The following is a 17,832-nucleotide window of genomic DNA, read 5'->3' on the forward strand; positions in this document are numbered from 1 at the left end:
GGGTTTGTGGTCAGATATTGTGTAAATTTAGTTTTGTCTTGGAATATCTTAGTCTCTCCATCTATGGTGATTGAGAGTTTTGCTGGGCATAGCAGCTTGAGCTGACACTTGTGTTCTCTTAGGGTCTGCAGGATGTCTGTCCAGGATCTTCTAGCTTTCATAGTCTCTGTTGAGAAGTCAGGTGTGATTCTGATTGGTCTGCCTTTATATGTTACATATCCATTTTCCCTTAATGATTTTAGTATTCTTTCTTTGTTTTGAACACTGGGTGTTTTGACTATTATGTGTCAGGAGGAATTTCTTTTATGGTCCACTCTATTTGGAGATCTGTAGGCTTCTTTTATGCTCATGGTCATCTCATTCTTAAGGGTAGGGAAGTTTTCTTCTACGATTTTGTTGAAGATATTTTCTGTGCCTCTTAGTTGATATTCTTTGCCCTCTTCTATTCCTATTATCCTTAGGTTTGGTCTTCTCATTGTGTCCTGGATCTCCTGGACATTTTGGGTTAGGAGCTTTTTGGCTTTTGCATCCTCCGACTGTTTTGTTTATGTTTTCAATGTTGTCTTCAGCCCCCGAGATTCTCTCTTCCATCTTTTGTAGTCTGTTGGAGATGCTTGCATCTGTGACTCCTGATTTCTTTTTTAGGTTTTCCATCTCTAGGGTTGTATTTTGTGTGTGTGTGTTTTCTTTATAGTTTCTATTTTCATTTTCAATTCCTTCATCTCTTTGATTGTGTTTTCCTGTAGTTCTTTGACTTTGTGTGTGTGTGTTTCTTCTTTAAAAGCTTCTATTTGTTTATGGTTGTCCTCCCGTACTTGTTTAAGGGAGTTATTCACCCTCTTCTTGAAGATCTCCATCATCATCGTGAGGTATGATTTCAGGTCTGAGTCTTCTTTTTCTGGAGTATTTGACAATCCACTGCTTGCTGTGGTAGGAGATCTGGGTTCTGATGTTGCCAGGTTGTCTTAGTTTCTATTGCTTAAGTTCTTTCGTTTTCCTCTTGCCATCTTTTTGTCTGTGGTTATATGTGGTCTTGTTGTCAGTGACTGGCACCTGTCTCTCCCATGGATCTGAGGGCCTGTGGGCTCAGGAAGAAAATTGCTTCTGGGTTTTCTGCTTTTTGTGGGCAAGCAGTGAGTTCTGGTGGCAGGTACTTAGATGTCTTTGTAAACTCAGGTGGGGGAGCTCTTTTGAGGCTGCTCTGGGAGCTCGGCCCTTTGCCCACTGGTTCTGATACTAGTGGTGGGGATCTGGCTCTTTCTCCAGGCCAAAATGAACCCTTTTCCAGTGAGTACAGCACTCTCTGCTCACTGAGAACTCATGGTGTGTCCTCCCTGGGCCTTTGTGTCAGGTTTACCTCTGGTCCAGGTGTAAACGCGCCCATGGAGCTGATATTCCAGAACCGCCTTCCCCAGGCAGATCAAGATTCTCTCTGACACAGTCCCAGGCACCACCTCCAAGCAATCTCTGTGCTCTGGGTACTCACTGTACAACCTCACTAGGTCTGTGCTGCAGGTTACCTGCTGGTCTGGTGTTTTTGTGTAATGTATTAGTATGTGTGAGTATGGATGTGTCTGTGTGTCTGTTTGTCCATGTCTGTGAGTGGGAATATTTATGTATGTCTCTGTGTGTGTTGTGTATGTGTCCATGTTTATAAGTAGCAATGACTGGATGCTGGGGACAAAGGGGGGGGTGAGAAGCTATTTCCCTACCAGGAGCCATGTATGCTGATCTCCAGCTCAAGCCAATAGCTAAAGTGAGTGCTTTTCTGCTTTGGTTGCAGATCTTGCCAACAGTCAGAGAAGATTCCGGCTTCTTCTCTTGCCATGCTATCAATTCGTACGGGGAGGACCGTGGAATAATTCAACTCACAGTGCAAGGTAAGGCAGGCATGAAAGGAGGAAGTATGTGGCCATTTCGGAATGACTGAAGTCAGGCAACATTGCAGCCCTGGTCAGCTGGGAACAGTTGGATCTCTCAGGAGATCTTTTCTGTGCAGGAAATTGACACAAATCTGGACTCTATCAGAGGCTATGATCACCCCAGAGTGAAGCCCTGAAACATGGCTAGCAAAAAATCCCTTGTGAGGACCAGGGCAGGTGAGAGGCCAGACCTCAGGCTGAATGCAGACCAGCTTGGCCAGTGCTTTCCACTCCTCCTTGGGAGCTTGTGCACCAGAAGGATGAAATGGAAGACCAGCATCTGGAGATGATTGTGCTCTGAGCCAAAGCAGTAGCACTCATGTCCTGCAGGTCTGGCTGGGTGCCAAGCAGGATACAAACAGAATCTCCTAGAGAAGTAGGGGATGCCTTCTATCTAATCAGGAAAAACAAATCCAACAAATGCTTCCAACCAAGCAGCGCCTGCTGATGAATGCCTAATGCCCACAGAAGCATGCAAACTGTAGTCAGGTCTTCCACTAGAGTTTATGCCCAGGCTTGATTTGAGCTAACCCTGGTCTTTCTGTTGATGGCACAGAACCCCCAGATCCCCCTGAGATTGAGATCAAAGACGTCAAGGCTCGCACAATCACACTCAGGTGGACCATGGGGTTTGACGGCAACAGCCCCATCACAGGCTATGACATTGAATGCAAAAATAAATCAGGTAAGCCTTTCACCCTGCCTCCCCTGCTCTACCTCCTCTCCACTCACCCCCTTGCCTTCCTTTGCTTCTTCATTAAGTGTCCACAGATCCTCCTCCACATACTCTCAGATCTCAGAACGTTACTTCCATCTGGTCCATCCTTGTGTGAATGTGTCCAGGCTTGTTTCTTATGTGTGTGCCCAGGTTTACCCTTTCTTAGTAAGATAACTGAATGTCTTGATCCTCACTGGTCTTCATAAGAATCCCTACCTCAGGCAGTCCCCATGGGTACCAACAGAGACAGGTTTCTCCCTTAGAGTCCAAGCCTGGGTCCCCTATCCCCAGCCCAAGGCTCAAGCAATGCCAGATAGGGCATACAGTAAGTGTATATAGAATGAGGAAGGCTAATCCCCCTGCGTGGTGCAGTGCCTCTACAACAGGTTTCTAGAAATGCACTTGGGACCAGTCACAGAGCACTCAGTCAGTCCATGCATGCACCATGGCATTTTCTCCCGACCTTTTCCAGGGCCACTCTAGCCCCGCCCCCCCATCCATGACCGTAAGTCTCCCTGATTGAGAGGAGAACACCACTGTGGCCTCTCGTCAGAATCTTGCTGTCTTATGGAAGATATCAAGCAGGGAACCGTCTGCATGGGAAGGGTTCATATGGCTCTCAGAGGCACAGTGCTTTTTTTGAAGCCCACAGGTTGCTTCTGATTGCCCCGTCGGGACTGATTTGGTCTCTTCTGAGCTGAGCTGTAGCAACAAGTCAAACTCAAGGCAGCTAAGAAAAAGCAGTTGCAGAAGTGAGGTGTCTTAGTTGCAGTGTGCCATCATGGAATCAGGATTAACCGGAATGAGGAATTAGGGAAAAAGCAGAATTTAGAGGCTCTTAGCAGGGGTTAGTATAGATCAGTTGATAAGGTCTAGGATAGCCAGTTTGGGGCACACAAAGGAACAAGGGGTAGCCTAGGGTGCTGCTCTTACAGTTGCAGATTGGAGCATCACCTGCATGAAGCAGTGACAGTGGCTCACCTGGAAACAGGTGGCAGTGATGACAGCCAACAGAAATGCAGGCAGGCATGGAGCCATTCATCAGGATCCAGAGAGCAGGGAGAGCCCTGCCTTCTCAGGGGCTGATCACTGGCTGCCTCCTGAGCCTGGAACATACTGCAAACTTCCATTGAAGAACAGACCAGGATTCTGCTGACTTCAGGAAGGGTCACCCTGCCAACTGTTGGTACCCACCCAAACCAACAACGGGGAGCATTAAGATCTGGCTCATGTTGGCCCTCTGCTGGCTGAGCTTCACCTTGCGATTTCTCTGTCTCCTGCTAACCTAATCTGTTAAAGAGAAGACCATAACAGAAACCAGGGTTGCCTCTGGCAGGAAAACTTAGCTCCCCTGAACCATGAGGCCTCCCACGCTTCCTCAATGCTCCCTTATCATAGCTATCCCTGTAACATCACCACATGTGTACCTCTGTGTGTATTAACTCTCATATCCATTCATGCATGCCCCTCCACTAGCCTGGAAGCTGGTTGGGCTCCCTCTGCCTACTAGGTTGATTTCCACAGTGCCCATTGTTCTGATACCTGATGGGCAGTGGATGCTAAGTTGATATTTAATGAGTCTTTAAGACAAAGGTGCACTTACAATGCTTCACTCACTGTCTGACACACAGCCTGCCACTGATGAGAGCAGCCTTTTGTGCTTACACATGCACAAACATGGTTACAAGATGCAGGTCCCCAAAGGCTCGTCTTGATGGAATGTTACCACCTAAGAAACCTTTCCCTGTATACTCCTCCTCAAGTGTCTTGGAAGTTTTTCAGAGTCGGGCTCTGGTTTTCTTCTTTCTTCAGGTCCCCAGCACTTAGTACATTGTTTAGTGCACATAGAATGTAGAAGAAACATTCCTTGTGTTTAAACTTCAACCTTAGAGTAGAAAGCCCTGGAAGCAGAAAGGGAGAACCTGCTCTCTTTGTAGGTAGAGGCTGCAATCAGTTCTCTGATCCAGGTGTCTGTCAGCATCTTCATGAGTTATGTCCTTTCTCAGTGACTTCTGAGTGTTGAAATCTCATTGCCATAAGCTAAGCTATGTTCATAGAAAACCCATTTTTCAGGTTATACCCCTTCCAAGAAGCCTTCCTGACCAGCAATCTCTCTTCTCCATCCATAATCCTGTAATTCTCACTGCACTCCTAACTAGGTAATATCTACTCTACACTGACATCAGTCCCCTTGGAGTACCCTTGTGACGTGTCTCTAGTGTCTCTAGGCAGTCCTTCACAGTGCCTCTCTGCACTCCAGGATTCCTGGTACACATGCTAGGCTGCTAATAAATGCTCCATCCTTAGGGGCAGTGCCATTGTCTTGCAAAGGAACTTTCACCTGTGTTTCATACATTTTCTACAAAAGCTACATCCCACCAGTATAGGAAAAGCCCCTTGCTTTCTTGCCAGTGTGTTGGTCAAGGCTGGATCAATCCAGTCCAGGAAACATGAACTCAGCAGATCTGCTGTTCACCCACACAGGGCTTCCTCAACACACCTATCACCTCTTAGCCAAATGACCCTCCTTCCATGACTTGAAGACAAATGAGTGTCCTTGGTTTTCTGTTTACCAAAGTAATGATTTTAAAGAGTCTATATTCATTTCTACCTCTGTAACCATCCAGTCTGGAAACACCCAGAACAAGACCATTATTTCAACTAGTAGGAAGTAAGAATTGGAGGGAAGGTGTCTCCCTACTCTATGTATCTTCTCTACTGCCTAGAGCTCCCTGCTGCTCTGATTGCCCCCTTTCTTTTGGTTCTTGGAGAAACTACTTGGACCCTCTGGTCTCTATAACAGTCCTCCAACTTCTGTTCATGTGGCACCTCCTCACTCACTGGACTATGGCTATTACATCTGATCTCTTCTCTCCTTCTTGGGTGCTGAAGCACTTTTTTCTCCTAGGCCTGTTCCCCTGGCCACCTTCCTCTCCTTCCACCTTCCAGAGCATGGGGAGCTTCAGCACCTTGGTCAGCACCTAGCAACCTGCCATTGTTAGCATCAGCTCCAGAATCAGTCCTGGCTATTGCAATAGCCAGGCCCTGGAAGCACTCTTCCCCCGGGTAGATAGTTGCCCTCCAGGCCTCCCCCTGCTGCAGCTTCAACTGGACTTTCATTCCAGGGACATGTTTTTCAGTGTCCCAAGGCTAGTGTCTTCATCCTAGTCTTCCTTCCATCTGTCTCCTCACTTTAAATCCTTTTACAATTCTTCCATCTCTAGGAGTTTCATACACACATATTTATTCTGGTGTTTGGCCTTTAGCTATATCCCTTTAAATTACATCCATTGTTTTACTACTGTCCCTAGACCTTCACACTGAAAATCAAATTTTTGGTTTATCAGGGTGTCCTGAGGGCTCAACCAAATGAGACAGTTGTTCTGAACTATTGGAAAGACCCAGATGGTGAAGCCTTTTACCACAAAGACCCATGGGCACAGTAATCTCAAGACTTAGATCAAAAAGCTTGAATGCACAGAAACCATCAGACCTTGGGGTCCCAGTGTTCCCACAGACTCAGGAATCATTGGAACAAGAGCCTGTGTTTATTTATGAGGTGTCCATCCCAGTGCCCTGAAGGAAGAGTGGAATTACAGTTAAACTGCAAATATAGCTGGAAAATTGTAGCATAGTCCAGATCAACATCCTTGGAGTACACAGACTGCAATGACTGGCTGCAAACCTAAGTCTGGTGGTACAAACCTGAGCAGCGAGTGATTGGGGACAGCTGCTTGAGCAAGCAATAGAATTTCTGTGGAAACATCTTACAGTTCTCCTAGCTCAATGTCTGTAGAGATGCTGTTTTCTATAGGAAAAAAAAGTGAATTCTGAAGAGTCGGGAGCTAACTTTTGAGTCATCCTAGAAGGTTGTTTGCAAATAGATAGCTACAGGAACTTACGCTGGGTCAAAGGAACCTATAGCCAGAGGCTGCTGCACTCTCAGCATTGTATACAATCATTCCCTCCTTGCCTTGGTGTCTCATGTGGCTGGAAAGAGGAGGAGGAGGAGAAGAGGCATTCATTTGCCTCCCCGGGCATTCAGTCTCTCCCACATCCCATATTCAGGGCTGCAGTGTTTCCATTGGTCATTGTGCTTCCAGAAACTTTCATTTTATCTCAATAGAGCCTTCAGCCACCCCACTGTCTGCTTCCTCCCATGTTTCTTGTGTCTTGTAATGCTGCTAGTTCGTCCCTACATCAAAGCATCTTCAGGAGGCCTATTCCTTCTGACAGACTCCTCACTGGACATCATTTCACTGAAATAAAATTTCTCCTCATTCATCCTCTATCAAATCTCATAATTCAGTTTTTAGCCACATTCTTTCTGTCACAGTGTCCTACCTCAGTCTTCCCAAATCAAAAGATGCCTCTACTTCACACTTTGATAGTGATGGTCCATTTATGCTACGTATGATTCCCTAAGAAGCAAGAGCCTTACAAGAAGTCTGAAGTCATGTGTTTCTTCAAATCTTGGTTTACCTCAGCACAAGGCAGCCCCCTTATACTCATCACCAGTGTGACAAAGGTGTTGGCATCCCCAGGATGCTGGTGTTGCTGGGCTTCTCCTTTGTACATTTACCTATTTACCATGCATTTACCATGTTCTTCCTCCTGCCAGACACTGGGTGGGCACTAGTAATGCACATTATGGTAAATGTGACCTCTGCCCTTGTGAAGTACAGAATGTCTGTAAAAAAAAAACCTTCAAGTATGTTGGGAGTCACAAGAGAGGACCTGGAAGTGGGATATGGGTACAAATCCTCTCCATTCATGGTCTCAGGGTGTCTTTTCTCCTACAACCAATGCTTGCTAATGACTACCGGGCCTCAGTCAACTATCTGACCCTCCTGAAACCAGGATGACCTCATCATCTTCAACCAAAGCCCTAAACCTCCTTCTGCTCACACTGCCACATATTCTATGATATCTCTTCACAATAGGCCGGCACTGACATTCAAAGTAGCCAAAGCTGAAAAAAAAATCCTGCCACAAAAGATTCAGGATAAATGAGTTTTAAAAATCAAAGTTAATCAAGGTGTTCACTTTTGTCAGATTTGCACCGAGGTTGAATGGGCTTTCGTGGAATGATCTTAGTTTTATCACACTTGATTTGGGAAGGAGTAGTCAGATTTGGCTAAGAGTTCTGCTGTTTTATGTCATTTAGAACTAGGAACCTGCAGGGGAGCAATGTCTGAAATACATTCTATTGTGCACTAGAATAAGCTTGTGTGTGTGTCTGAGGCTTCCACAGAACCAGCTTCCACCTCTGTGTCTCCTATCCTGCTCTTCCTCAGACATATGTTCTGTGTTTGCTCAAGCTTCCTCCATATACCAAACTCATCTCAGTCCTTTGGAAATAAGTGTGTGACCCCATGTCCCCTCTGATGACCAGCTCGGACAAGAAGCTGGGAACATTGTATTGAGATTTCGCTTTGGGGGTATTCTTCCTTTCTTTTTGTTTTTATTTTTATTTTATTCCTGTTGTGAACTTTCAAAGGCAGAGGAAAAAAACTCACATCTCTATCTCTTCTTTTTTGAAAAACAAAACCCAAAAGACTCCTGGGATTCTGCTCAAAGAACCAAAGATGTTTCCCCTCAGCTGAACTCGGCCACCATCATTGATATCCACCCTTCCTCCACCTACAGCATCCGCATGTACGCCAAGAACCGGATTGGCAAGAGTGAGCCCAGCAACGAGATCACCATCACGGCGGATGAGGCAGGTAGGTGGCACTAGTTAGAGCCTGCCACCCAGAAATTTACTTTTGTGACTCAGACACTTAGAATTGGACCTTTTCCTACTCCCGGTGAAGTTCTTTGATATGGGCTTCGCATGGCCCCATGGCCTATAAAAATGCTCATAGCACCTTGCACAGGTTTTGAGGTCATTGCCTAATACTCAGATAACCAAGATTCTTAATACAGAAATGTGAATGGAAAAATTAGACCAACAGTGCTGAGCAACTCCAAGGGTCGTGACATTGTACAGTCCCTTAGTTCTGATGCACTGTACCCAAGTTGATGGAGAGACAGTAAGTATCTTCCCAAGAGCCATGAGTTCAAGTGTAGGATAGAGAAGGATGTTGAAATGAAAATCCCCAAGAGTGTGTCTGTGTGCAAGTGGAGAAGCTTGGGTTACTTAATGAGTAGTAACATTGCTGATTGTTAACATTCCACCATGATGAATTATTTCTTACTAAATGTTGAAAACTTTGAAGATACACATAAGCATTTTGAAACAAACCAAGTTACTTCCACTACCCCATCACCTAAAACTGACATAGGGCCATGTTGTCAGAATCTTCTAGATCATTTTTGTGATGTTTCACCACTTACACAGATGTCCATGTCCAAACAGTGTGCATATCCACATGTGTTTACTCAGAGACATACATGTCTACTTCAGCCTGACTGGATGCAATCAAAGGGCTAGTAGAGAACTGAAAACCTATGTGGTAGCCATTGAATGCTGACTGTGAGCCTGTCCCATTGGAGAGCAGAGGAAAGCAATATTTGGAGGCTTCTGTTAGAGAGAAGCAAGGAGCCAATGTCTGGCTTGTTTCTTGGAAATACAGGATTGACCAACACTCAAACCTTCTTTTTGTTTTCCACTATCAATCAAAAGTGTTCATAAGTTTGAGTCGAGGTTGGAACACTGTGTGTCATCTTCCAATGTCTGTTACTCACATAGACGTTGGTATCAACTTCCAGCCAGGTCATGATTGACTTCCCTCTGCTCTGTATACATGCAGACATTGTGCTTGCTCTCTGAAATACTTTTCTATAATTCACAGCGGCATTTCTTACCACATATCTAAGGCATCCCACATGGTCGGTCATGTCAGTCATTTTCAGCTCTTCTGTGGCATTGGCCCTGACACCGTGAGCACCCTGAAATCCTCTGTCAGCCCCTTCTTTTAGGTTGCTTCCCCATGTTGGATTCTAAGAGGTGTGGCTTCTTAGCCAGCCTAGCTATGTCATCATAAGTCTTTGTTGTGTGGCCAGTTTCACTCTTGAGGAGATAAGTTTAAATGTGTGGACAATATGGTGTCCATTTCTCCCATCCAAGTACTAACTAGGTCTGACCCTGATTAGCTTCCAAGATCACACAGGGTCTGATGTGTTCAAGGTTGTATGGCCACAACCCAGAGCCTGGATCTCAGTACAGGATGATATCCATTCTTGAAAATTGTTTTTAAGGGTGGGTGACAGTGCCATGTGCTAAATTCCTGGACTACCTCTTAGTGTCTTGTCATCTCTAAAATAGACACGGTACATCTGGTTCCTTTTCCTCCTTATGCAGACATACCTGGCCACTGGAAAACCAAATTCTGAGTTCTGGAAGGACTTTGTGGACATACATTTCAGTAAAAATGGAGTCTTATTAAAATGTTAGCCTACCCTGACCCAACTTTCTGGAATTACAAGATGCTGGCTATTTGGAGAATATGTTTTCTGTCTCATTCAACCCAAAATGTAGCTTTTGACTAGATGATCCCTTCTTCCTGCCTCTCACATCCCTGTCACTCACTCCTTCCTGCACTATCTCTTGTAGCTGCTCCCCCCGGTGGCCATTAGGTGCACTGTTGTTATGTCAAGCTGTGTCCTCTCCTCCTCACCTCTGCAGCAGCCTTCAGTTGCTATGGCAGCATCTCTGCCTGCAGCCAAGAGGCCGGGTGAACAGCTCTCGGTGCTGGTCTGCAGGGCAGCTGCTAGGTATCTGTGCATGCAGAAATGGAGTTTCTCCCCTTTAGATGGCTGACTAGGCTCTTGACTGTTACCTGGGTGCTGGCTTGGGCAGCCCCACCTGCCTGACTTGACATTCAGATAAAGCAAGAATGAGAATAGACTAGAAGAGAGGTTTTGTCTTGTGGTTTGCATGACTAGAATCAGAAAGTCACTTTCCATGTGTGACTCATGGATGGAAGTGCCATCTGCACCTCTGACATACTTAGTCACTCCTTAGGTCTGACCGCAGTGTCTGCAGATGCCACAGCCACTGAGTGTCTGAGTCTGTGTGTGTGTCTATGTGTGTGTGTGCCTGTGTGTATGTGTGTCTGTGTCTGTGTGTATCTATGTATGTGTTTGCATGGTTATGTGTCTGTGTGTCTGTGTCCATATCTCTGTGTGTTCATGTGTGTCTATGTGTCTCTCTGCATGTTCATGTGTGTGTGTCTGTGTATGTATGTACTGAGTATAGGCTTCAACATGATATAACAGTGTCTTGGGTGTGTAGTGAGAAAATACATGTACGTGAGATGTAGTGCTAAATTCACACTGAAGATTCTGAAGTGTATTAGTGTCTGAATGCTGTTATGCCCCCCAAATTCACCAAATCCCCATATCCTTTTAGCAAGAGGTGGTCCTAAGGAGCTAGGTAGGCCATGAGGATGGTACCTTGTGAGCAGAAGGCATCCTTTATACCAGGCCCGAGAGAGTTCACTGGCCCCTTCCACCATGTCAGGACACGGGGGAAAGGCACATCTACTCCTTCCCCAAAATACAATTTCCTGGTGCCTTTCTATTGACAGCTCAGATTCTAGAAACCAACTTCTGTACAGACTCGAGTCCTGGTTCTTAGGAGATACTTGGCTGTGTGTTTTCTTATTGAGGTAAAAAGAATGAAATGAGAAATTCAGACAGAAAAGATAAATGTGGCCAAGGATAAAGCAAGAAGGCTGAATAAGAGGCAAGATGGAGTAAGACCCTTCCACCATAGCTCTGACCTCCACCACAGGAGCCTTCCTCCCTGTTCCCTCCCATGTCCTGCGACATAATCTGCAGAGAGATCCATTAGTGTCTTCCTGGTGCTCATGCCTCTGAGTGAGGTGTCACTAATTCAAATCTGGACACTTATCATCATCATCATCATCATCTTCATCTTCATCATTATCATCTTCTTCATCATTATCTTCATCATCACCATCATCTTCATCTTTATCATCACCATCATCATCATCTTCATCTTCATTTTCATCATCACCATCATCATCATCTTCATCATCACCATCATCACCATCATCATCATCATCATCATCATCATCATCATCATCATCATCATCATCATCATCATCTCTTTTGACCAACTGCTGTAGGTCCCCTGCACCTGGCTGGCAGCTCTCAACTGGAGTCCACTGCAAGGATCCCCTCTGATGGATCTGCTGTTGACAAACAAGTCATTCCCTTCTTTGGTTACAGCATGGTCAAACTTTACCAAGGAGGTTAAATTCCACCTGTTAACCCAGTGATAAGAATAATTCAATCTAAATATATTATGTTTGTGTAAGAAATCACCAAAGATTTTTTTTAAAAAAATCACAAAGAGGAAAATGTAACAAAAAAATTGCATGGGACCAAATTATCATCCTTTCTGCAAAAGTTTGAAGGACCTTGAACTTAGATATTTGCACCGTGGGAAATTGATTTGAGATCTCTGCAGTATCCATCACAAAGCTGCCTGAAGGAAGAATCGCTACCATTAGCACAGCGCTCCTTCCTGGTGTTGGAAATATCATTGCTCTGAGCCTCAATTCCTGGATATTTTTATGTGAAATCGTCCACGTGAATAATCACACCACTTAGATGCACTTGACCTCAGAAAGCAAATATGTAGCAAAGATGGAACCATTTAGCACATTCTTCTTGACTCCCCCGTAGGCCCCCTAAATAAGTCACAGTAAGTAGAGACACTGTCAGAGTTGACAGTACCAGCTCTTAATGGAGCAGAAGTGACTCTGACTTCCCAGGGCTCCGTGATACTGATCAGACATGTCACACCGTGGCTGACCCTCACCAGAGCCACTTCCCGTCAGCAGCTGGACCCTGAGGTTGTATGACCCTGAGTGTCAGTGACCGAGTGCGGGGTGGCTGACCCCTTCATCATCTTCATTAGGAATCTGGGAGGCAATGTGGAAGTTCAATTATGCTGGAGCACCTTGGATGGCACTGTTTTCACAGACTAGCAAGAGATAGACGGTTTGGGTTTCAGAGAGGTTACAGCGGAGCGTTGTCTTTCCAGCAGATCTGCCTTGTGTTAGGATCCATGAGCCAGCCATGCCCTGTGATACCGTGACAGGTGACAGCACCTTTAGCCACTTCCTTTTATTTTATTTTTTTTGTTTATTTGTTTAGTTGCCATCTCTTTTACTTTTCAATGGCGGAGAACCTTAGAAATTAATTCTGGAGAAATCATCAGTATTCTTGCTGTCCCTTATACATAGGAGCATCATCCTGATGCTAACTTAGGATGCTCTAGGAACATTCTAGAATATTCTAGAGTGGTCTTCTTCCTTCTTCCTCACAACTTTCTATTCTCGGCCTAAATACCATCTCTATAAATCCTGTCCCAAACTATTAGGCTTCCATTCACTTAGCATCTCCCAACCCCCATACTTTCTATAAATGGCCTGGTCACCACCAGATTTTTCTGGCTTCGACTTTTGGCTGATTTTCCAGCCTTTTCTCACACGCACAGCAACAGTTGCCTGTGGGTTTGTTTGTTTGTTTTTCCATCTCAGTCCCTAGAATAATGTTTGGCACATGATAGCACTGAAAAAATGGTTTAGGTGAATGAGTTATTAATCCGTCAGTAGCTTTACATGAATTTAGTCTCTATTTTGTGTCAAAATATGATTTTCATGTTTTTATTGAGCAGCATCTTGGCAACTTTCCCCACAAAAACTACTTGTTCTCACACACCTACCCCACCCCCCACAGAGATCTGCATGTGAGATTCTACAGTGGCTCCTGAGTTGTTTATTTGATCCTAACTCACTATATAAAGGCTTTCACACACACACACACACACACACACACACACACACACAAACATCATTTTGAACTGCTTCTCAGTTTCCCCTCTGTCACATATGCAGGCATGACTGTATATCATTATAAAATCAAGAGAACACAAATGAGAAAAATCACATGATATTTCTTTCTGGGACTAGCTTGATACACCTAGTAAGCTTATCTATTTCTATCTGTTTTTTGGCAAACAAAATAACTTTGTTTCTCTTTATGGCTATAAAATATCCAACTGTCTCTATGAAGCAGGATATAGATACATTTTCTTTTTTCATTCCCATGGTGATGGGTTCTAGGACTGGATCCACCACTTAGCTTCTGAGGACAGTGCTGAATGGACGCAAGTCCTCTTTTCCACAGTGACCTGACTCTTAGAAGGTGCTCACCAACTCCTAACCAGGATGGCAGAGACAGAAGTTTGTGAGAGAGACTCATCAGGAAGGTTCTCGCCAGTACAATCAACAAACCCAGGACTCAGTTTGTAGCTAGGATATGGATACATTTCTCTGGGAGAGACAGTCTTCTGAGATCCTGGCACCTCACTGATATTTAAAAGATTGCCAGTCTCAGGAAGCTCATTGGACAGGAAGAAGCCAGCTCAGGAGGACCCACACAGGCCAGCCAGAGTGTGGGAAATGGTTGGGAGAAGAAGGAAGTGTCACACTCCTGTGCATTTGGCAGTCAGGTAGATGTCTCCTTGATGTATCTAGGCAAACAGGATGAGTTAAGGTTGTTTTGCTGAGGACCTTGCAAAACAAAACCGAATCCTTTTAAAGATTAGCCATTATTTTTATTTTTACTTCTGTAGATATGCAAAGATCATCAATTCTGGGAAATGTTAATAATTATCCATCTTTGCCTCCAGTCTCCTACTATAGGGAAACTGCTGTGTATTCTAATATGAAAAATACAAAAAAAAAAAAACAAAAAAAAAAAAACAAAAAAAAAAAAACAAAAAAAACTGAACTTCACAGGGCTGAGAAATGACTCAGCAGTTAAGAGTGCTTGGTGCTTTTACAAAGGACCCAAGTTCAGTTCCCAGCACCTATGTTGTGTGAATCACAACTGCTTGTAACTCCAGCTCTAAAGGATCTAACATCCCTTCTGGATAGCTGCATTCATGTGCATTTACCCATACACATGCGCGCGCACATGCTCACACACACACACACACACACACACACAAGTACACATACATTTAAAAATAGAACTAAATATTTAAACAAATTATAAAACATTCCATCTTATGTTACAGTTTTGACTTTGGAGTGTGTAAACCAATTCTTGAGTATCAAATAACAGCATGGTCTTTAAATTTAGTGCAAGGAGCAGGATAGATTGTGAGGCACCCTGTCCATTTCAGGGATAGGCGTTTGCTCTGCCATTGCCTTGTCTCACAGAAGTCACCCATAGTGATATAAGAGCCTTTGGAAGCTCAGTAAGGTTTATATTAGACAAATCCTGTTTATGACTAAAATGGCTTTCTCATAATGTTGCAGAAACAACAATTAGTTCCCTTTGCAACCTCCAGTCCTCCCTCAGAAAAGACGAGAGTAAGTGGAGACCCTAGTAGAGCTGACAAGGTCAGCTCAAAATAGTTTTTCAAGAACGATTTTGATGAGATCTAGAAAGATGATGGCTCAACAGGTAAGAGCACATGCTGCCCCACAGGGGTCCAAAGCTCAGCTCACAGCATTCATGCCAGGCAACTCAACATTGGGATTCGATGCCTCTGGCCTCTGTGGGCACTGAATTTATGTGCACACAGCTATGCCCATGCCCATACACACAATTAAAAATAGTTGTAAACATCTTTTTTAAAAAAAATAACAATTTCAATGGGGGAGCCACATTCTTTTTTGTCACTGACTTGAGAAGAAATCTATTCTACATTTTTTTTTTTTTTAAATCAGGCCTGGCATCATGTTTCTGTGTGAAGTATTTGATTTGTGAGAAGGCTCTGACAGTAAAGGTCCAAGTGGCTGAATGCTGGGAAGTAATTTTGATGCTAGGAGAGCCTTTTTTCAGATGGATGAATAACCCCATGGGTCTCAGTGCCCCAGGTGTACTGCTGAGCCTGCACCTGCTGAGGAGAAGGAGGTGGCTCTAGTCTCACATCTGCAAAGTGCCTTATCCCTTTCAGAAATGAACTTCCTCTGGACTCAGCTCCTGAGAGACCATAGGAGACCAAAACCATGCCAAGGTATTCATAACAGCTCTAGAGGCTCCCAGGCAAGAGCAAATTTGACGGAGGGAAGTAAAAACTGGAGGGCAAAGGTTCCGCTGGAGCCATCGAGAACCTATGCACTTTTATTCTTCCGAGGCGCTGGACATGGAAAGATGCAGATGAACAGAAGAACATGGAGTAAATGTTAGAACGACTCCATCCATGGAATGGGCAGTAACTAGGACATATGGGAGCTGCCAAGAACTTGGAGCCACACCCCCTTCTAAAGAGGCCAAGCCCAGGCCAGAGTTAATGTTTGGTAACAGTAGAAAGTGGGATAGGTTTTGAGGCCAGGCTACAGCAGGGTGCCAGGCTAAGGGGTCCCTGATGCTGCTAGAAAAAGCAGAGGGCAAACCAGCAGCCAACTTCACAGAATGCCTGAGCATGCCTGGAAATGGAACATGAGTTAGAAAAGCAGGCTGAGGGCTGACGTTCCTCCTCCTTCTCTCTTCAGTCCCCAGCCATGGAAACCCCCCACCCACTTGCCCTCAGATGCTTAACACAAGAATACAAGGAGCCATGTTTTCTAGGCTTAACACCTGGCGCTGCCACCATGGTCCTTTGTCCCTTTCAGCTGTCTTTCCATTCCCACTTTCAGCTTCTCCACCTCCTGTCTTCTCACTAGCAGCTCTAGCATCCATCTTTCTCTTCTCTCTTTTGCTACACAGGCAATTTTCATGCCATGTTTTTAGTCCCCCTACCCCACCCTCCTTTTTGTCCACCCCTCCTATTTTATCCCCTTGGATCTCCTAGACAGCTGTGTCTCTTTCACATCATCTGTGCAGATATGATCTTGTTTTTCTACTTAAATTCTCTGACTGGCAAATGAGGAAAACCGGTGATTATTAGCCCGAGACAGAACGCATTTGCTTAATGTGATCAGCCTTCCTTGCTTTGCTCTTCATAGGGCTGAGTAAATATCATGTATCTACGCCACATTATCTCCATCCATCCCTCTGGTGCAAACACCAGGTTGGTTCCATAACTTGGCTATCCTATGACATAGAAAGGAAACTGAGTCAAAGAGATGTTATATAACTTACATAAGCCTACATAGCCAATGAGAGGTGGGGCCTGGTGGGACTTGGAAGAACACTACAACACTAATCTTTTTGAGTAGAAGGAAACCATCATCCTCTGCACTGAGGCCTGCCTAGACCCAACCTTTGAGCTCTTTACCTTCACCTCTGATCAGCTCTTTTCTCCCTTGTGCCTTTTTCTTATCGGAACCCTGCTGTCTCCACACTGGCAGAAATGGCTCTCTCCTCAGTCTCTAGCTCTCATTAGAGAGTGAAAACTGGGCTGGAAATTTCCATTTACTAACATCCCAGGTGTGAACGGCCCAACTCTGGCTGATGTGGCTCTCACTACTACACACCCACAGCCAGTGGGAATGGATTATCACAAATGACAAGCTTGGCATCATCTCCCTATGTGGCCTAAGTTCCTGCCTTATGAGACCTTTAACTGTAGAGTCCAGCATCTTGAGGAGGCCCAACTTCCCTACCACTCAAGGCTTCTAGAGGCAGAAAAGAGTCGCCTACACACAGAGCTGTATGACATGCTAGTGTGTGTGTGTGTGTATGTGTGTGTGTGTGTGTGTGTGTGTGTGTGTGTGTGTCTGAGATTCCTATTTTATCCCTTATTTCATCTAACTTGGAGTCTTGAGTCATATAGCAAAAGGCACACTGAGGAGGGTCAGGACCCCAGGATTTGTGTGCTCATGAGTAAATAAACAGAAAGCAAATACTGCACACTGACTACAACTGCTTTTGCCTGCTGCTCCTGAGAACAAACTTCCCTATGCCAAATACAGGGCCCAGTAGCTTGTGTCCTGCTCTGAACCTGTATCTAACCCACCTGTTTGCTTTTGGTCCCTACAGCTCCTGATGGTCCACCTCAGGAAGTTCACTTGGAACCCACCTCATCTCAGAGTATCAGGGTTACCTGGAAGGTAAACTGAGCCAACATACATGTATTTGACACTTTCCTTAGTATGTAATCATTGTGATCTTATCATAATGCCATTTTATTTTTTTAAAGCTTTGTTTTTCAAATTAGATGTATGGCATCTCTATATATGTATGTATGTATGTGTGTGTGTGTGTACACACATTTGATACAGACATGGTAACTGCATTCATCCTGAGATGTAT

At 44.6% G+C, this 17,832-nt stretch overlaps 1 protein-coding gene across 2 annotated transcripts in view; it reads left to right on the forward strand.

The window, feature by feature from the left end:
* The window catches only part of DSCAM (DS cell adhesion molecule), a gene marked incomplete at both ends in the record, with an annotated part of 537,449 nt that overhangs the window by 415,686 nt on the left and 103,931 nt on the right, over window positions 1–17,832 (forward strand). For both annotated transcript variants that reach the window (XM_080919460.1, XM_080919459.1), the window contains 4 exons: window positions 1,784–1,880; window positions 2,479–2,607; window positions 8,199–8,366; window positions 17,560–17,630. In XM_080919460.1, the coding sequence (XP_080775586.1) occupies window positions 1,784–1,880; window positions 2,479–2,607; window positions 8,199–8,366; window positions 17,560–17,630 (465 nt within the window). The remainder of the gene's footprint in view (window positions 1–1,783; window positions 1,881–2,478; window positions 2,608–8,198; window positions 8,367–17,559; window positions 17,631–17,832) is intronic.

The sequence above is a fragment of the Micromys minutus genome, assembly GCF_963924665.1.
Source record: "Micromys minutus genome assembly, chromosome: 7".
Lineage (NCBI taxonomy): Eukaryota > Metazoa > Chordata > Mammalia > Rodentia > Muridae > Micromys > Micromys minutus.